At 40.2% G+C, this 22,434-nt stretch overlaps 1 protein-coding gene across 3 annotated transcripts in view; it reads right to left on the reverse strand.

The window, feature by feature from the left end:
- Window positions 1–21,644, reverse strand: part of ELAVL4 (ELAV like RNA binding protein 4) — a 155,995-nt gene extending 134,351 nt beyond the window's left edge. For all 3 annotated transcript variants that reach the window (XM_001135525.7, XM_009457392.5, XM_016962884.3), the window contains exon 1: window positions 21,517–21,644. In XM_001135525.7, the coding sequence (XP_001135525.1) occupies window positions 21,517–21,534 (18 nt within the window). In that variant the 5' untranslated portion in view covers window positions 21,535–21,644. The remainder of the gene's footprint in view (window positions 1–21,516) is intronic.
- Between the last annotated feature and the right edge of the window lie 790 nt (window positions 21,645–22,434).

The raw sequence follows: 22,434 nt of genomic DNA on the forward strand, positions 1-22,434 counted from the left end.
ATTACAAAGATAAACCCCAGACGTTGATTCAAGGATGGTGAGGTTAACAACATCACTAAGAGGAACACCGGAAAACAATGATGCCAAGAATAAATTGCAAGGTTGTAGGGGAACCAAGACTATGCATCCAAAAAATATTTATTGAACAACTTCTCTGGGCCAGAGTTCAACTTTCCTTTCAGCCATGAATGATTCTAAATCAAACAAATAGATCACAGGCACCCATGTCTAGTGTTGGACAATGGAGCTTCTGGTTTAAAAAACAGTCTTTGGATTTTCTACATCTAGGGAGACAAGACTCAACCAGAATTAACAAGAAAATAAGCTAAGTGTGAGGTGTGGAGCAGTATACAAATGCTATAGGTAATCAGAGACAGGAGACAATAATAGAGGCCAGAGAGGTCCAGAAGGGCTTCATTAAGCAGAAGACCTCACAGAGAATGAGGTGTCCTTGTCACCACAGTGGCTAGGTCTCCATCCAAAGCAGGCAGTCCTCTTAGCTGGTAAATGATGCTGCTGTTACAGAAATTAAAATATGACATACAGATACATAAACAGAAATGCATAAAATGAAATAAAATCTGTTTCATGTAAGACAGCAGGATGTAGTAGAAAGAGCATGGACTTAGAGCCACAAGGCCTCAGTGATTACTACCTGTGAAATCCTGGGTAAAATACTTATTCTCTCCAAAATAAATAAATGTTTTGTGAATAAGTGGAATAAATGAAATTCAGTTACCATACCCTGTTTAAATCAGGTACAGCTCTATGGTCAATAAAACCACTCTGTGATCCTAGAAAGAGAAACTGTCTATTAAGTAAAGTGTTGTTATTAATTCATTTCATCCAGGGATGCTGAAACCAGAATAGATCATTCTTTTTGGAAAATGTTATCTGCAGACTTCCATTTAAATCCACAGCCATCTTAACTTATCCATATATTTCACTCAACCAGTCATGATGTTCAGAAATGCTATTCAAAAATCAGTTCTTAATCACCTACTATGTCCTAGAATATCCACAGATTTCACACAACCAGACATGTGACGGTCAGAAATGCAGTTCAAAAATCAACCCTTGATCATCTACTACATGCCAGACACTGAGGCAGATGACAAGGATTTGACAATGACAAAGGCACCACTCCTGTGCCCCTATGGAGTTCATAAGCAGTTGACCAGGCTTTAACAACAGAGTGCCAGAAGCCCTTCTACACTCTACTACTAGACAGCATAGATTTTCACTTTTGAAACCTCCAGCCATTGGTCCCAGCTTGGTCCTGTCTTCTACCTCTTGAAAATCCTTCAAAATACTAGAATATGGAGATTCACTAACATTTCTGAGCTTTGTTACCCCCTCTCACCCACCACCATACCAAAGTGGACTGCTCTTGCATGAAGACATCCTTATTCTCCCATGTCTAGTTATGCATGGTCTTGGATTTCAGGAAGATCTTCAATTTGCCACCCCTATCTCTACATATCCCTGACCACCTACTGAAAAACAAGTTCCCCTAACCTATCCCCCTTAACCTGCTTTATTTTCCTTACAGCACTTAATGATGATCTGAAACTGCATTATTTTATTTGTTTAGTGGTTTATAAGTGATATGGTTTGGCTGGTTTGGCTATGTCCCCATCAAAATCTCATCTTGAATTATAGTTCCCATAATCCCCACGTGTTGTGGGAGAGACCCGGTGGGAGGTAACTGAATCTTGGCGGCAGTTACCTCCATGCTGCTGTTCTTGCGATAGCGAGTGAGTTCTCAGGAGATTTGATGGTTTTATAAGGGGCTTTTCCACCTTTTGCTTGGCACTTCTTCCTGCCATCATGTGAAGAAGGACATGTGTGCTTCGCCTTCTGACACGAATGTAAGTTTCCTGAGGCTTCCACAGCCATGTGGAACTGTGAGTCAATTAAACCTCTTTCTTTATAAATTACCCAGTCTCAGGCACTCCTTTATAGCAGCATGAGAATGGACTAATACAATAAGCTTGTTATTTACATGCACTGCTAGAATGTAAACTTTGTCCCCAGCACCTATCACAGTGCCTGGATACAATAGGTACTCAATCAATTTTTGTCAGAATAAATAAATAACAGAACATACAAACCCTGTATCAGTTTACCTATATCTTTCTGACTACATCTGTCCCTTTCAACTTGGTAGTATTTATATGCATATTTATATACATACATATATCTTCCCTACATGGCTGGAAACTCCTTGAGGATCCATGTCTATTTCACCTTTGTATCTTCTGGACACTTGAGGTAGAGTGTTTCCTGGTTAATGCCTGTTAAATGGAATAAATACATGATATGGTTCCCTACTTGTTCCTCTGCAGGCTTCTTAATCTTAACTTTGTCAAATCACTACCTCAATCCTCAAGAATATGAACATATTTGATTGGTGACAAGGAAAAGTAAAGGACCATTTTAACCACATTTCTGTTGCTTCCTTTTAAGAATTACTTGGCCACTAAGCTTAAAGGTTCTTTCCTCCCACCTCCTACAATCCATCAACCTCTTACTTGATAGGGCTTTTGCAAACACCTGTCAATTTCTTGGGGAGGGGAAAGTGAATAAAACCTTTAAAAAACATGCACTCTCCCAGAGTGCACCAATCTCTGCTTGCTGTGGGTACAAGCTATTTTTACCAGGTGATACTGTGATATTCCTTTTCAACACATGATATTCACTCTTTCAAGCTGTTCGGCACTGTTCTATTTGGTTTCATGTTACATCAATGAGACAGTTTGAGGGAAAAGGAAAAATGGGACATGCTATATTTAGAAGCACCACTGAAACCCTAAATAAAAACTCTGAAAATTTCCTAAGCTCTTTGGCATCTGCATTCAGGACCCTACCTACTGACCTAAGATTAAGGCTGAGTAAAAAATGCTTTTGTGTAGAGAGTATTTTCCTAAGAATATTAATTATAGAAAGCCATTTTCAGTGTATCCAAAACTTCAGAGGGTGAAAAATCATACAGACAGGACTTAAAGAGTCAAAGAATTACTACATGTATTTTGTATCTTCATAGTATTTTTTACTCTGCAAATTATGAGTCTAATTATATTTTAAAATAATAACATGTCTGGTTATGCATCTGGACATGCTGAGTTTGAGGCAGCCATGTGACAAGTATGAAGAGTTGGCCAACAGCAGTTAGACATGGAAAAACAAAGCTCTGGGGGATTTAGGCTGGAGTATCAATTTCTCTGCATAGGGGTAGAACATGAAATGATGAAAGAAAATAACATAAGCCTTGAAGAATCAGGAAAGCAGTAGGATTAGTAGGAAAACTTACTATTCAAATGTTAGCAATCAATGTGTGCTGGAAGGACAAGAAAAAGGTTTCAAAAGAAGTATGTGCCTAAGATAGTATCTAGCATGTAATGAAGGCTAAAACATCCTTAACTCACAGTCTCATTGCAAGACTCAGTGGTTACAGGCAAAAGGTCTTTGTAATCTGTAAAACATGATACAACAATTTGTTTCTCTTATTTCTAGAAGGAATGTAAGGGTGGTAGGGTAGATCAACTGCAAAACTAGCACAATCTTTACCTATAACTATGCCCTTTGCAATGTGACTTTGCAGATCTTCCTAAAAGAGATGTAATCTCTTTCTCCACTCCTGTATCTGGGCTGGTCTTGTCATCTGCTTTGGCCAATAGGATGCAGTAGAAATTCCACCGTGTCACTTCTTCCTTACTTTCGCTCTCTCTTGGTACCCTGCCCAGCTGTCATATGAACAAGCCCTGGTTCTCCTTCTAGAGGAAAAGAGATCACATGGAAGATAGTCCAGTGAGCCCAGCCAAGGCCATCCTTAGATAGCCTATAGCCCTCAATCCCCACACATGTGAAAGAACCTGGTCATGATCAGCAGAGCTACCTTCTTGCCCAAGAGCTGACTAAAACACAAGAATAAGACCAACTGAGATAAAAAGAACTGACTTGTAGACTCATGAGCAATAATAAACATTCACTGTTTCAAACCATTGCATGTGAGGTGGTTAATTATACAGCAATAGGTAACTGATACAAGTAGCAATAAATAAACCAGTCCACCCCGAGACATACTATGTGTCTGGCATTCTGCTAATGAGCACTTTGCAGGGATTATTTGATTATTTCATTTGTTTCTCACAATAAATTTATGCAGTAAATATTATTATTCCCATTTTATAGATTATAATAAAATCAAGGTGCACATTGGTTAAGTTAACTTGCTCCAGTGTTGCACAGCTAGCAAACAATGGGACCGAAATTCAAATCTGGCAGTCCAACCTCAGAGCAGCACTTAATCCAAGAAAGAGCATCTTTTCCTTAATCCAACAAATAGGAACTTTTCCCAGTCTTCTCCGGTATAATCTGTTCTAACCTTTTCCTTCACTTCTGATTGTTCTAACTCAAAAGGCCATTTCTATAAATAACAGCAACAACTGACTTCATTTGTTGATATGTTATTTCATTTGATCCTTACAATAAGCATTAAGTTTCCACCATCACCTTTGTTTTATAGAGGTGAGAGGAAAAGGTGGGGGGTGAGCAGACTGGTTGGGCTGTAACTCCAAGTCTAGTAACTCCACAGCCAACACCCATGTTGCCTGGCCACTCTTCTGAATGGTCTCCAGGTTCTCCATGCCTTCCTTAAGGCTTAATTGCCAGCCAACAGTTCCACTTACTGAACATATACCAAATATCCCCTATGTCTCTAGGCACAGGACTGGCCCTTGAGGAGGCTTCAAAGCAGTTAAACCCATATTCCCTGCCCTCATGGAACTCAACACCACTTGGGGATGCAAGACAGAAATATACAAAAGGCTAAAGGAACAGTAAGAGACGAAAAGTAAGAGGGTATTACTAATTGTCAAATGAATGGAATAAACAGTCAGATTCCAGAGTTCAAAGTGGAGTGAGAGAAAAGTATATTAGATCTATCCAGCAAGCCTTCACATGGGAGGGATAATAGGATGGGAAATTCCCTGTGGGAACACAGCCTGTCACTGCCATAGGTGTATGATTCTTGTTTTGGGTTGTCATGGTGACTGTATCTTCAAGATATTCATGTGGTGACTATTTAAATCTGGTGACTTTGGACAAGGCCAATTCCTAGTATGTAGACAAAAAAGATTCATCTGAGAGTTCCAACATATCCAGAAGTTGGCAGGACTGATAGCTGGATCCTGGAAACTTGAAACAACTACCACGTCATGCCAATCAATAGATCTACAAAATGAATAGTAAGATTAGTCTAGTCCCAGGGAGTAGAAAAAAAGATAGAGAAAAGGGCCAAGAAGCAATGCAAGTCATGCATCATACATACAGAATGTCAGCAGGTGGTGTTCTAGCCCTTAGGGGCCAGGGAAAAAATAGGTAAGAATAAAACACCTGCACTTGAGAAAATTCAACCAGTTTCACTTCCAGATTATTTTCTTTCTGTTCTCAATACCCAGGAAAGACCCGCCTTGATCTAACACAACCTAACTTCCCAGGGGTACCTCTTGCCACCTATGCCCTTGCACTCTATGACACACCAGACACATTGTAATGACTGCAGTTTCTCAGCACACCTTCCTCTATTACACACCCATGCTGCTCCTGGCCTCTGGGACTTGGCACAAGCTTTTCCTTCTCTGGGATTTCTCATTTGTTCTATGTACCATACTCAATCCTGCCTTCCCTCTTCCCCTAGATAATTCCTACTTTTCCTTTATTCCTTAGTTTAAATGTCACTTCCAGTTGAAAATAGGGAAAACAGGAATCCCTGGGTGGGAAAAGACCATACATGAGGAAAGAGGCTGGTACAGTGGGCCTGAAGCTAGATGAGATTGGTGGTTCCAGGTTGAGTAAGAGGTTCTAACTGAAAGCCACATTTAACAGTCTGAGAAAAGGAAGGCAGTGTGATAAAGAATGAAATAATTCTGTTACTAGGGTCCCACGTCACAATGCTATGAGACTACCATGAAGGCAGTCCAGACAAGAAGAAAATGCTTCACCAAGAACTGGGAAGAGAGGAGCACCTGAGATCTGGAAGCAGGAAAAATGGCAAAAGTCCCCAAGTGATGGTGGAAACGCTCGAAGAGGTCTTACAGAAAGAGGGTGGTTAGCCAGAGAGATAAGCATATCAAAATAGATGAGTGCAAATGCTGATATAGGAACAGAGATCTGGAGACAGTGGCCATAGAGGAAGCTAAAAAACCATCAGGTAATATAACATGTACGTGTTTCCTACAGTGGCAGTAGCATAGGAGAAAGGTACAGGCAGCTTTAAAGCAACAAACAAAACAACAGTAGACAATGACCAGGAAATATGGTGAGAAGAGTCATCGGAAGAAAAGAAAGGCAAAACTGTAAGTAGCAGAACACATTATATAAATATCATTAATAATAAAAATAATATTCACCATGTATGAAGCGTTTACTCAATTACCAAGAATCTATTAATAATATGCATTATTTCATACGGAAAAAATGGCCTCGAGGATGTCCAGAGAGATACAAGAAAGGAGCAAGGCTGACAGTGTGCCATTTTGTAGGTGGAAGACTATATATCCACTGGAAATATTTAAAGTGACCTCTCCTAGGATCCAACTGGAGGGGTCTAGAGGACATTCAGGTTACATTTGTTTAGAATCCAATTATCCTACCAGAATGAAACCTTCTTGAGGACAGAGACTGTGCTTTTTGTTCACCACCGTGTGAATAGAACCTGGCACTGGGCCTGACACATGAGAGTACTAGATAAATATGGGTTGGTAGACTTAACAAACAAGTATGGATGGGTGAATGGATGCATGGATTAATGGATAAAAACTCAGCTTAACATATTTGTATCATCGGGAAGCAAGATAGAAAGCATGTGTCCATGTTTGAACCAAAAATTTAAGGGGGAATGGAAACATCCCAAATCCACACCTGCTGATGACAGTGAGAAATAAGGTGAGATACTCTCAAGAGAATGGTAGAATTCATCTGCCCCCACCTTTTCCCTCCTGTGTATTCTATTTCAAATCTCTTTTCTATTCACATCTTACAGGCCAAGCAAACAAATGATTCTCCTCATTCATTGATTCAACAAACACTTCCTAAGCTCCTCAAGGGGCCAGGGCCCAAGGCAGGCATGAAGTAGCACTGAGCACACAGACAAGCAGGACACAGGCTGGGAAATATCAACTAAGGTGGGTGTGGTATCGTAAGTGCAGAGGGTTCCTGTAAGAATACAGAATAGTCATGCCCTACTCAATTTGGGGTGGTCCAAAGACATAACAGGCATCCCAGATAAATATGACGGCATGGCTACAGGAACAAGAGGAGGAAGAGTAGTCCATTCAGAGGTAGAAGAAGTGAGAAATGACACAAATTAGGTCCCTCCTCTGGGCTCTCAGGGCACCCTGCACATATCTCATCATTGCATTTAGAGCAAAGACCGATGCTATCTGCTTATTCTCCTTGTTTTCTCCACAAGATTGTGGACTCCTTGAGATCAAAGGCTATGTTATTCATCTATATACTTCTAGCATCCAGCCAAGTTTCTGGGATACAAAGGATACTTAACTGGATGAACATGAACTTCAGAAAGGGAAGGCAACATACCATAATGGTTAAAAACATGATAAAGAACACTGAAACTCACTTGGCTGTGACACCTTGAGCCATTTCTCTGTGCCTCAGTTTCTTCATCTGTGACAGGAGGATAATAATAATACTTATCCGTATTAGTTGGGTCTACCCAGAAACAGACAATGAGACAGACAGAAGTGCAAGAGATTTATTAGTTTACTGTGAAAATTTTGGGGCGAGGAGGGTGAAGAAAGTAGAATTGGAGACAGAGCCTCAGACTATGAGGCAAATCAGACAAAGACCTGCCAACCTAATGGAGAGCTCTGAAATAAAGATTACCCATTAGGGGAGTTCCCACACTGGGCAGAAATGGCCAGGCCTTAGTACTCCCAGAGTGTTCAGTCATTGGCTAGGACCGCCCAGCAAAAGCATGGCCTATAGGCACTGCAACTGGAGACTGTCATCTAACTGCACTCCTTGCAAACAAACATAAGCTTCCTCTTAAAGGCAGATCTGAATGGTGCACCTCCATGAGGGCCACACTACCTGATGGGGTTGTGAGGTTTCCATTAGTTACTATGGATTAAACACGTTAAACAGTGCCCAGAATTTAGTATGCATTATTTAAGGATTTGGTCTTACTGTGAGTTATCTATACAACTACGTATAATTTTAAAACTTGAGTCTATGTTAGTAATTATAAACTCAAATGACTACAGGGGATAGGCAGGAAACATAAATGTGTAAATTCACCTAAAAAAGAGGAAAGGAGGCCCATGGTCTCTATAGCCTAACTGGAGAGTACATGCCTTGCCTTAAGGGATTCAGGTTAAAAACAATACCAAAGAAAATAGCCACTATTCAAGCCCAGCAAAGAGTCAAACCTTGAAAACTAAATTGGCACATAATTTTATGAACAAACCAAAGCTATTATGTAAATATCTTCTCCATCACTTTTGGTCACTGACAGTTAAGCACAGAGCATCATAAGGACCTTACTTTTCAAAATCCATGCTGGTGAACTTGACCTCTTTGATACTTTAGGATTGATATTACAATCTCAAGAGGTATCACGGAATATTGAGGTTTGTTCTGCATTTGGTTATTCAAAGCTTTGATTTTTTAATTGTATAGAGATACTCTGTGCTGGATATTAAACACATGTCTATTTCTTTTTCCTCTCCAACAAGGGAAATAGAAGAAAAATTATCTTGAATGAGGGATGTAAATCATGCTTGAGTGCTCCAAGGCACTCAGGGTACCTGGCCAGAGGAAGTAGGCAGACAACTTTGTCCAGCCACAATGGACAAAGAAGAGATGGAATGGTGTGGGGGAAATCAGGTTCTGGGCCTGTAAAGTGTGGAGACATAGGCTCACTGTGCCTATGAGTCTCACTGAGTTCTGAGACTTGTTTGAGACTTGGCAGGTGACAGTGGGAAAGTATTCCTACAAGTAGGATCATACTGGTGGCAGTGCAGTAGTTAGAACAGAGGACCCAGTGTAGCACCTTCTCAGCTAGAGGCTGACCCGGGCCCTCCTCCATAGTAAGAGCAGGAGATTCTGCTTCATGAAGTCCTTAGTCACTGCTCTGGATCTTGATCCTGAGCCAAGTTGTGACTCTGCCACCAGTTCTCTATGACTTAGCTGCAAAGCATGACATCACTTATGATTCCTGATTGTGGCATATTGATGTAGTTTGAGCTGCTGAGGGGAAAAGGAATGTGGACACTCCTGTTATACCCAATTATGTATTATGAAAAGTCATACAGCTTCTGTTGGAAGTCGAGCTTTTGATAAACAGACGGCAGGTGCCTAAATGACATTCCTTGATGACACTTGAAAAGGTCATAACAATCTCTCTGAACTCTGAAATTCTAGGTTTTGTATAAAGAGATTTGACAATTTATTCTGTTTTTACTTGTAATGAACAGTATATGACAGGTAAACTTTAGGGCATACAATAACTTTTCATTTCAATTCTGTAGCACAGTGGAATATTTGAAAAATACTTTATTGAGATAAAATTTATATAACAAAACTAACCATTTTAAAGTGAACAATCAGTGGCATTTAGTAGGTTCGCATTTTTGTGCAATCATGACCTCTATCAAGTTCCAAAACACTTCCATTATTCCCCCTTATTCATTAAGCAGTTTTTCCCCATTCACCCCTGCTCCCTAACCCCTGGCAACCACCAATTTGCCTTGACACTATAGATTTATCTATTCTGGATATCTCATAAATGAAATAATATAATATATGACCTTTTGTGTCTGGCTTCTTTCACTTATGTTTTGGAGGTTCATCCATGTTGTAGCATGTATCAGAATTCATTTCTTTTCATGGCTGAATAATATTCCACTGCATTATATAAAACAATTTGTTTATGCATTCATCCATTCATGGACATCTGGGCTGTTTCTACCTTTTGGCCATTTATGAATAATGCCTCTATGAACATGTGTGTACTTGTACTTGAATACTTGTTTTCTATTCTTTTGGGTATATATGCCAAGGACTGAAAGCAAAACAGGAGGGTTCCATTTTCTCCAACGGTTTTTTTTTTAAAAAACCTCCTCACCAATACTTTTTTTAAAAATCATAGCCATGCTAGTAGGTGTAAAGTGGTATCTCATTATGGTTTTAATGATGCTGAACATCTTTTTATGTGTTTGCTGGCTATTTCTTAACATTTTAAATAACAATCAGGGATCCAAATTTCAGTTAAAATTTCATTTTATATGAGGCTTCCAAATGCAAATAAATGAACTGAAGTGACAGTTTAACAGGTACTTTCTGTGAGCTCCACTAAGTCCATGCATGTATAGGCAATGACAACTGCATCACAACTTGCTAAGTTTTAGTGTAGTATTTTTTAAACTTTATTGTAAAATGCATTCCATCTCAGAAATCTTATCTTAGAATCAGAGAAATATGATTGATATTTAAGAAAATGCAAGCTCTACAAGGGTGGCAATTTTTATTTATACCACTCTACTAGGCACTCAATAAATGTTGGCTAATTAAAGGTATCAGTTTGACCACCTGGACCCAGAGACTGAAAAATTTAATGCAGGCAGTAAGGAAGAAAAATGAATCTAGGATAATTTCTAGATTCAATATTTTTCTGCCTAGGGCCACTGGGTAAATGGTGGTGCCATTAACCAGAATAGTGAATAAAGGAACAAGAACACTTATAATAAAAGAATTATCCTGGGCCAGGTGCGGTAACACATGCCTGTAATCCCAGCACTTTCGGAAGCTCAGGGGGATGGATTGCTTGAGCCCAGGAGTTTGAGACCAGCCTGGGCAACATGGGGAAACCTCATCTCTAAAAAAAAATACAAGCATGGTGGTGCATGCCTATAGTCCTAGCTACTAAGGAGGCTGAGGTGGAAGGATTACCTGAGCCTGGAGGGTGGAGGCTGCAGTAAGTCCTGATCGTGCCACTGTACTCTAGCCTGGGTGACAGAGTAAGGCACTGTCAGGAAAAAAATAAAAAGGAATTATCTTAGAATTCTTACCATTAATGCGGAGGTCCATTTTTACTTTTTTTTTTTCTTTAGGCTAGTCAAGTGAAGCCACTTTTACTTTTTAATCTTCAATTTTCATGCTCCCTTTATAACAACCTTTCCATGTGGATAAGTGTAAAAGAAAAGTGAAAGGGTGCTATAGAAACATAAGGTAAGAATGCTGCCCCTTTCAAAATTTCCCATTTAATTTTTTTGTGGTTTGGTTTCCTCCTATATATCCTATCCTGTCCTTACCCCTGCTGAATGTCAATCCATCTCACATCAATCTAGTGCTCCATGGTTATAATGACAGTGTTTACAGTACTGGTTATCCCAATTTGGTTTTGTAAATTTAAATCTGTTCTCTAGCTTATGAATTGGAGAACGTCTCCCACAGAACACCATTTATCTATAAAAGCAGATCATGGTCCACTGTGACCCCTATATGACACCACTTTGTGATTAGAGGGACACAGCACTAAATTTTAGTTTACTCTGATCACTTCCCCCTGTGGACTGGTTCTTCCATTTCAAAAATCAGAAAAAAATAACTCAAGCTTACTTTAATTTGGAAAAATGTTTTGGTGCTGTCTTTTAAAATTATTTTATTGTAAGAATACTCTAGCTTTGCTTGCATAATTTATACCCAAAAAGAATAAATCACACCCTTGAAGGTGAGAGAAATATTATTTCAACTCACAAGATTGTCCCATGTATACAAAAGTTTCTTGAGCTCTGTTCTTGTCATATGTCCCAAACAACATGGTAACTTGACATCATATTATAGTACAGTCACGTGTTGCTTAACAATGGGGATACGTTCTGAGAAATACGTCAGGCAATTTTGTCATCATGCAAACATCACAGAATGCACTTACACAAAGCCTAGGTGGTATAGACTACCGCACACCTAGGTTATATGGGATAGCCTACTGTTCACACGCTACAAACTTGGACAGCATGTGACTAGTTAATACTGTAGGCCTCTGTAACACAATGCTTGTATTTGTGTATATAAACATAGAAAAAGTACAGTAAAATAGAGAATAAAAGATTAAAAACAGTACATGTTTATAGGCAGTTGCCATAAATGGAGCTTGCAGGGCTGGAAATTACTCTGAGTGAGTCAATGAATGAGTGCTGAGTGAATACGAAGGCCTAGGACATTACTGAACACTACTGTAGACTTTATAAACACTGTACAATTAGGCTACACTGAATTTATAAAAATGTTTTTTCTTTTAATAATAAATTAACTTTAGCTTCTGTAACTTTTTTACTTTATAAATTTTTAAACTTTTAGACTCTTATAATAACACTTAGCTGAAAACACAAACACATGTACAGCTGTACACAAATATTTTCTTTCTTTATATCCTTTTCTATAAGCTTTTTTCTATTATTTTTTTTTTTACTTTTAAAACCTTTGCAGTTAAAAATGAAGATAAGAATGCACACAGTAGCCTAGGCCCATACAGGGTCAGAATCACCAATATCACTGTCTTGCACCTCCACATCTTGTCCCACTAGAAGGTCTTCAAGGGCAATAACAAACATGGACCTGTCACCTCCCGTGATAACAATGCCTTATTTTGAAATAACTCCTGAAGGACCTGCCTGAGGCTGTTTTACAATAAACTATTTTTTAAAATAAGTAGGTGTGCTTTTTTTTTTTTTTTTTTTTGATACAGTCTCGCTCTGTCACCCAGGCTGGAGTGCAGTGGCGCGATCTTGGCTTACTGCAAGCTCTGCCTCCCGGGTTCACGCCATTCTCCTGCCTCAGCCTCCTGAGTAGCTGGGACTAGAGGCGCCCGCCACCATGTCCAGCTAATTTTTGTATATTTAGTAGAGATGGGGTTTCACCGTGTTAGCCAGGATGGTCTCGATCTGACCTCGTGATCCGCCTGACTTGGCCTCCCAATGTGCTGGGATTACAGGCGTGAACCACCTCACCCGGCCGGGGTACATTCTTAAATAATGATAAAAATATAGTATAGCAAATGCATAAACCAGTTACCTAGTAATGTATTAACATTATCAAGTGTTATATACTGTACATAATTGTATGTGCTATACTTTTATATGATTGGCAGCACAGTAGATTTGTTTACACCACTATTACCACAAACATATGAGTAATGTATTATGCTACAATGTTACAATGGCTATGATGTCACTAAGCAATGGGAGTTTTTCAGCTCCATTATAATCTTAGGGGACCTCCATCATAAATGAACTTCGTTGTTGACCTAAACGTACTTATGTGGTGCATGACTATACAGCATTACACTCAGTGTCATTTCCCCCTCAACAAGAACAGACAGGGAAAGTTTGTAGTACAAAACTCTTATTAGTAATACAAACTTGGGGTGTGACTTACATTATTACCATCATGCACCAGGCACTTCTAGAACACTAGTTCCAGTGACCTGAGTAAGATCCTCAACTTTTGCTTCCCAGATGACCCTTTGTCCAGAAACTCATGCTGTGAGAATAAAAAGACCTTTACTATCAGAAATGTAGGGAAAAAGATGGGCACCCAATCTCCAGGGAAAGAAAAGGAAATCCCTTTTATAATAGCAGCAGAGCAAACTAACCCAGATCAATCACAAGTTGCATAAGAGAGCAAAGTTGTACAGAGTCCTACTCAAACCTCCAGCAGCAAAAACATGACTTCCTGGCGTAGACTTCCTATTTAGGCAGTCTGCAGTTGATGACTACTCAGAACTTTTGCTTTTTATTTTCTCCTTACTCCCATCTCCACCCTACCTCTCTGAAATTTTAACTCAAGTCAGCACAACTTCAAAACTTTTCCTGTAAAGGTTTTCGTTGAAGGAGCCTCATACTAAGTCATTTGCTCAATAAATAACTTGTTGATCGTCCCAAAGTGCTGGGATTACAGGCGTGAGGCACCGTGCCTGGCCTATATAGAATTTTGAAGGTCAAAGTAGAAAGATTTTTTTCAACACTATCCACCAGTTGGGATAAGTTCCTTTGTGGTATATTTAAAATTGATTGTTGGGCATGGTGGCTCACGCCTGTAATCCCAGCACTTTGGGAGGCCGAGGCGGGTGGATCACGAGGTCAGGAGATCAAGACCATCCTGGCTAACACGGTGAAACCCCGTCTCTACTAAAAATACAAAAAATTAGCTGGGTGTGGTGGCGGGCGCCTGTAGTCCCAGCTACTCGGGAGGCTGAGGAAGGAGCATGGTGTGAGCCCAGGAGGCGGGGCTTGCAGTGAGCCAAGATGGCGGCACTGCACTCCAGCCTGGGAGAAAGAGCAAGACTCTGTCTCAAACAAAAACAAAAACAAAAACAAAACAAAAAAACAAAACAAAACAAATTGATCATGCTTTGAAGTCACAAAACCAGGATTTAAGTCCCTATTCTTGTCATTTACTGGATATCTATTATTGGGCAAGTCATCCAACTTCTCCAAGACTGTCGTTTTTAAAGTGGTGTCTTGGTCAGGGTCTCAACAGGAAACAGAAGGCATATTCAAAAAGGGAAATTGCGCAGGATTTAATGAAGATAAGTCATTGAAGATAGAAACAGTGGAGACCCAGCCTTAGATCTTGAGAGAACCCATAGAGAGAGAGAAAGCTGTAGCTGTAGATTGGATAGGTGATGTGGCCTCCACGCAGCCACTGCTAGCCACTGCTAGCCAGTAACCTGGAAGGGAGGGAGCTGGAGAAGTAAATATTCCAAACTCACTTTTCATCTGTCTGAGATATCCTGTAAGTGCTCCGTATTGGCTGAATCCTTCCAGAAGCAAGAGTGCAAGGGAGCTTGTTGATGAAGCTATGAAGGTCAGCCCTAAGGCCACAGAAAGGATTGGGAAAAGGGTAGAGAGTAACATCTCAAGGGCAAATGAAAGATACTCAGCCCAAAACTTAATAATGGCTGTCCACCTCTCACATAGATTTGCTGTGAGGATCAAATTAATAATATTAATATATGTAAAAATACTTTGTAAACTGTAAACAAAATACACAAATATAATAATTATAAGGTCTATCCTATAAGAAATAAACAAAAAAGAATAATACCAATCTATGGTATGAGTCTTCTAAGGTTGACAGATCTCACACTTTTAAATCTAGTATATTCTTTACACTGGAATTTATTCTTTCTGGTTAAAAGTTCCAATCATGAGGACAAAAATCAAACAGAAAAGGGAATTTTCAGTATTAAATAAGTGAAAAATTAATTCCCCTGGCAAGATGGGAGTGACAATGGTCGGGCAGGACTCAGACACCTACACATCAGCATCTACCAGGTTGTTTTCCTGCCTTCCTCCCTTTTCCAGATCCTAATCTAACTTCTGCCAGCAGCAGAATTAGCAGAAGTCCATTTTCTATTGTACTTGAGAACCAGTTCTTATAAGCACAAATTCATTTGCCAAAGAAACATTCAACAAGCATTTGGAGATAATCACTATGCTAAGCATCTACTTACTGGTAGACAATATTTACGTCAACATTTACTCAGTATATAAAACTTATAACTCAATTTACAATAGTTTTCCTCCTTGCTCACTCCTCTCAAGCCACACTGACCTCCTTGCTGTAACTTGAACCCCTCTAGGTATACTCCTGCCATATGGCCTTTGCCCTGGCTGTTCCCTCTGCTTATAACCCCCAGATAGCCACACAACTAAAACTTCTTCATTTTCATCAAGTTTTGTTCAAATATCACTTACCAGTGAGGCCTACTGTATTCAAGATTGCAATCCTCCACTGGAATCCTTATCCCTCTTTATCTTACTCTATTTTTTTTCCCACATAGCATTTATAACTGTCTAACGTGCTCTATGACACACTTCTTGATTATGGTTATTTTTAATGTCTACTTTCTCTTGTTCCTTTGCTGACAGGGATAGCTGAGTTTTGTTCACTGATACATCCTAAACAGCTACAACTGGGCCAGGTCCATACCAGACACTCAATAAACATTCACTGAATCTATCAATCAATCATGCCTATAATCCCAGCACTTTGAGAGGCTGAGGTGGGAGGATCACTTGAGGCCAGGAGTTTGAGAATAGCCTGGGCAACACAGAGAGACCCTGTCTCTACAAAAAAATGCAAAAATTAGCTAGGCTTGGTGGCGTGAACCTGTAGTTCCAGCTACTCAGGAGGCTGAGGTTGAAGGATTGCTTGAGCCCAGAAGGTCAAGGCTACAGTGAACTGTGACCATGCCACTACACTCCAGTTTGGGTGACAGAGCAAGACCGTCTCAAAAACACAAAACATAAAAAACAAAAACCAATCATCCATCAGTCATCTGAAATGGTTGTAGGAGTCTCAGAGACATGAGCAATTGTTTGTCAATGGAAGTATTAAAAGTACAAAATGAAGCTATTTTGGTGTTATATTTTAAATATAATAGACTCACCCCAACTATAACTTGTTGCAAAATTGTTGCTCATAGGTGAAAATTCATAGTGATGATTAACCTTCATTACAATGAAAAGTAAAAGCTGCAGTATTTCTATTAAAAGAAACATAAGATCAAGTATCAAGCTGGTGCTATAGATAATAAGCGTTTGCAATTAACATACTGTGAATAACTGTAAACTCTGTTATTATACTAATAAATTTAAAAATTCCTACAGCAACTGGGAACTCCGTAGCAGTTGCAATGTCAACACTAGCCACTTTGCCAGTTGTTCAGAGGCTGTGCAAATTAGCACAAACTGGTAGTAACAGTAACACACATAGGGTTTTTGGGAGTCATTTTTGCACAACATAAGTTTAGCGGTTTTTTCTTTTCTTTGGATAAAATATCATACTCTGATGCATGAACATGTGGAACAGAGATGAACTTCAAACTAGTGAGGAGAATAAACTGTGTAGTAGGCAGTTTAGGTTCCTCTGAGTAAACTATTGCCAGACTCTGATTTGAGTGAACAAAGGTGCTTGTGTGGCAAATTTTGGTCCATAAATTCATGGTTTGAATATGTGGAAAAGATGCATCAAGGGATTAGTATAATTATTTTGTTTCAGAGATACCAGAGGGTCAAAGAGCTCAAATGACAAGGGGGTATGAAAGTATCAAAGTGGTAAATGGTTTCTTCTGAGAAAGTCAAACCTTCTGCTTCCATCACCTAAGATACTATAAAACTAGAAAGATTAGGAAGCTACTGCACAGCTGTCTTTTTTGGTCAATGAAAGACATTGCTACTGGACCTTATCACAGATTAAACTCAGCTTGGACAATGACCCTAACTCAGCTTCAGTTATAATCAGCTTTACACACAAAAAGTGTGGGGTGTGTATGTGTAGGTGTATGTGTATGTGTGTGTGTTGGTACATGATGAGTATTTTGGGGTTTCTCACATGTAAATCCAAATTGAACTGTTCTAAAACAAGAATTAAAATCTCACCTGTTTCATATTCTGCATGCTGAATTATTTTGAAAGAATCAATACAGCTTTTTACTAAAACCATGTGTTACTGGCTAAATTAAGTCCCTTCAAATTCATATGTTGAAGTGCTAACCCCCGGTATCTCAGGATGTGACTGTATTTTCATATAGGGCCTTTAAAAAAGTAATTAAGGTAAAAGGAGGTCATGTGAGTGGGCCCTAATCCAACAGGACTGGTATTCTTAAAGAAGAGATTAGGCCGTAAACAGAGCAAAGAACATATGAAGAGATAGACAAGACAGCCATTTTACAAGCCAAGGAGACAGATCTCAGAATAACAACCTTGCTAACACCTTCATCTTGAACTTCTAGCCTCCAGAACTGTGAGAAAATAAATTTTTGTTGTTTAAGCCTCCCAGTCTGTGATATTTGTCATGGCAGCCCCAGCAAACTAATACTCTATGTATGATTCATCTCATCATATTGTTCTATCAAAAGATGAAATAGATTTTAAAAATCCAGTTCCCAATAAAAAAATCACAAGTTGATAGATGCCTCATTTATGCAGTACCATGAGTGAATAAGTCATTCCACATTAAGTAAGATATCCAGATAACTGAAGCTTGCCCTTAACAAACCTAAGTTTGTAATCTAATCCTATCAGATGGAAATGTTTCTAAAATACATCATTATATACTGCCCCACTTTTTAGAGAGAATATACAATTTAACTTTTTTAAAGAATAAAAATTAAAATGTCCAATAAATCAGCAATACTATTCAGTACTCTAATTCAAGTTTTACTTTGGCCCAAGAATAAGACTGATTTCTCATGTCTTATCTTTATAATTCATTCACCCCTCACATTCAGCTAATATTTCTTGAAACTTGTATCTAGCAAGGCTTCTAAACTACTATAGGCTGAGAAACTAAGGAAGTAAACATGTTAGAACTATGTCTGAAGTAAAAATAAAGAGGCTTGAGGGAATATGAGAGGAGCTTGCCTCTAAGTAAATGAGTTAGCATACTCTTTGTGGATATATGTTTGCTTTTGAGAAAAGTTTTTGCTTCCATCACAGATTTGCCTGTATTCCCAAGACATAATGTTGTAAAAAGTTCATGACTACTAAGTTTAGATAAGTGAGATTTCAGTTTTACAACATTTTATTAATAATTTTCGGCTTGTTTCTACCTCAAAAACTTTTAACAGCATATTTATGATAGATTGATATTATAATCTATATAGTGTTGATTCTGCCCTATAAAAAAGATGAATTTGAATATATCAACTTAAAAACTAACAGCTAGCATGTATCAGTATTTACCATGTGCCTGGTACTGTGCTAAAGACACTTTACATATTTCACTTAACTAAAACAATGCACAGAATTTATTGAAAGCAGGAAAAGGGATGCAAAATCACTATGATTTTTCAGCAACTGTGAATAATGGATGGATATTATAATATGCATTATCATGTTATGCAAAGGAGCAGTACTGCTCAAATAAAACATTTCAATTTTTTTTTAAGCTACTAATGAAAACTAGTACCAAATTAAATATAATCTTGGCACAAGACAATCACTTTTTTCCATGGACCATCACTCCTGACATCAACCTGAAAAATTAAAGCACCTTCTCTAACTTTCCTGTGGCTCAGGATAAACTTACGAAGAAGGTATGCTATTATGCAGAATTAGGCCTCCCAAAGGCATGTACTTAACACATCTGGATGTTAATTTTAAGCATGAACTTTATTGATATATAATGCACATAAAATCAAATGCACGGATCATAAAGGTTCACTCTGATGAGTTTTGACAAATGGATATACCTTTGTAACCAACACCCCAATCAAGATAAAGCATATTTCAGTCACCCCAGTGAGCTCCCTCCTGTCCCTTTGTAGCCAAATCTCCCTCCCCAACTACAAGGAGCCATTTTTAAGCAGATGTAGTAGCAATGGTGGTAATAGCTACTGTTTATGTTTGGTTGATAATAGCAGTATTTACTGAGTGCCCATATGGCAGGCAGTGTACATATATAATATTCTATTAATTCTCATGTCAACTTTACGAGGTTGGTATTAACCCCATGTATCTATGGCGAAAAAAGTGGCGGGAAGGACCAAAAAATTAATTATGCAAGTCACATAACTACTGAGTGGGGAGGTCAGACCGGAACCAAGAATATCTAATTTAAAATCTCTCATGCTAAACTATATTGCACTTACACAAATGCTAAGGAGTTTTCTGTCAACCCAAGGCACACAGTAAGTAGAGGAATTAGTAAGGCCACCAGCTCTAACTCACAACTCCACCTCTATTACAACCCACACCCAAGTACCTTATCTTAGCAAGCAAGTAAAGGTTTCAGAGGCTAATACTAATGATAACTAAAGAGGATTACTTTAGTTCTTCAACTAAAAACCTGCATGTAAATCCCTCATGTATTTCTAGAGTAGTTAGTAGAGGAGGAAAATCCTCTGTATAGGTGGGTGGGTCACAACCCCATCGGCCCCAAGGATTTTGTTAGTGCTTTAAAAAATGAATGGAAGGAATCCAGCCATCCACTTGCTCATGGTTGACCCCATAAGCCACAGTGCCACAGTCTACCCTACCTAAAAACTGAAAGGAGAGGTGCCGCGCAGCATTGTACTGTCACTTTATTAAGGAAGCAAGTGGTGTCATGCAGCATTGTACTGTCACTTTATTGAAGAAGCAAGGAGGCAAACATCTGGATTGAACCTTTTGATTCCTTGTTACGTTAATTTTATTCAGTGTTTTAAACTCAACCCACTCACATTTACAAAACACTTCACACAGACTACTTCCCTCATGAATGGAGTTCCATTCACATCTCACTTAAAACATCAAACTTATTCTGAAATGACGGAGGTTAAAGCTTGTTCAGTGTCAATTTGCAAGTATTATAAAATATTAAAAGCTAGGCGCACAAATGCAGGAGGATAATGTGAGGCAGCTTCTTCAAGGAGCTCTACTAAATTAAAGCATTTAGGTAAGGGGCATGGATAGGCTTAAAGGCACCAGAGAGCTCTCAACAAACTGTGTTGTGGAGCCCTGTATTTAAGTCCCCAGTGGGAAGATTTTATGAAAGTTATTACCCTTGAGTGGTATTGGCTAACAGCTTGGGAATCAATATGACTCATTTTCCCCCAAACCTGGAATTGTTTTCTAGAAGTCCCTCCCTTCGGTTTCCCTGTGGTCTCCTCAAGTCCCTTAACATATGTTGGGGGAGGGGAGGTTCTCTCCTTGTAGAAAACAAATGAGTCTCCTGCAGGTTCAAGACTTCAAGACCTGTGTTTACTAAATCCTACATGTATAATAGCCCCCAGCCCAAAGAGAGACAACAATTACAACATACACAGGTACACCCTACGAACACTTGAGCCTCCTTCTTCCTCAGCTAAACATGAGCACTGCTTAGTTTAACACACGCGCCTTCCCAATCTCGTCTAGAAATACCCAAGTCCCAGGTCCACAGCGGGGTGTAATAGAGGAAAGATAGGGGAGGGTGCTGCCCTCCCTGTGAGACAATTAGCGAAAGTCACACAGAGGGGCCCCCTGAGGATCCAAGTCCGCGCGCCCAGCGCCTCGGGACCCTGATCGCCCGAAGCTGCCTGGACTTTTTGGCGCCACCAGGACGTTCAACAAAGCCACCTCGAGGACAACTACGGGAAGGCGCAGAGAGGAGTGGCGCGGGGCTGCTGCGGGGTCGCCTGTCGCTGGGGAGGGGGCGCGCGTCAACCCAAGTTTCAGCTGTCTCCCCTGGGGCCGGGAAGTCTCAGGAGGCCGGCAGGGGTGTGACCCTGACCTGCGGGGCCAGAGCCGCCAGATGGGCTGCGGTTGGGGTCGCCAGGAGCCCTCAGGTCTGGGCAGCGCGGGGGCAGGATCCTCTTGCAAGGGCCCTCTCCCCCTCCCTGGGAGTCGGGGTGGCCAGGCTGGCCGCTGGGAGAAGCCAGTCGCGACCACGTGGCCCAGCGGGCGTCCGTAACAGAGGGCGGGCAGAGTCGGGGGTGCGGGGCCTGCGCCGAGGCGCTTCTACCTGGTTCTTGAGGCGCATCTTCCCCGCCGGGCGATCCGGCCCGAGGCGGCGGAGGCTGGGTGGGGCGGGGCGCGGCAGGCGGGAAGACGTCCGCAGAGTCTCACCGCGCTCGCTCTCTAGCTCGCTCTGCGGCTCCGCCACCGTCGCCGCCGCCACCCCCTGCCCACCTCGAGGGGGCGCTTCGCGTAGAGACGGAGGACGACTCCTGCGAGTCAGGTTCCTGTGGTGGCCCTGGCACCTACCTAGGGGGTTGGCATTCCAGTATGCTCAAAATGTTGAAGGAGAAAGTCTCCTCTCTTTCCTCCAATGCTACTCCCTGTGGTCTGCTTAAATTTTAAATGAGGTAGCTTCTTTGCAGCTAAAGTTCACTGACACCGTTTGGACCAATATTAATTGCTGTGCCGGGCCCACGGGGTTTATAAATGTGACGAATTCAGAACCCTTAGAATAAATCTTACCCTTTGGGGAGAGGAGCATGGAGAAGGTGGCTTGTCTTTGGCAGGGAATGTAGACACCTTAAGTAGATCCTTCAAGTCATGTTTGGCTGTTTGGTGTCTAAGATATGTCCAAAGTAAAGTGAGAAATGGAAACAACTGACCCAAACAAAATGCCGAAGTCCTTTGTGAGCTATGATTTCACGTAAAAATAGTTACTGGCCCTTCCATTACTCTGTGGCCTTTTAAACCACGCTAGATGTTTGAATAACACAACATTAGTTCAGTGGTAGGTAATGGGATGATCATTAAAAATGGGAAAGTGGCTTGTTTGGCCCTCCTTGACCTTCATAAAATTCTACTCCTAGGGCTCAGAAACTAACAGTTGAATTGTTGAGAATGGCCACTATTGCCTAAAGAAAATCTACCTTGATTCAAAATACAGGAAATACAGGTATCAGTAAAAATTATTGGGCTAAGGTAA

Source organism: Pan troglodytes, chromosome 1 (genome assembly GCF_028858775.2).
Source record: "Pan troglodytes isolate AG18354 chromosome 1, NHGRI_mPanTro3-v2.0_pri, whole genome shotgun sequence".
Taxonomy (NCBI): domain Eukaryota; kingdom Metazoa; phylum Chordata; class Mammalia; order Primates; family Hominidae; genus Pan; species Pan troglodytes.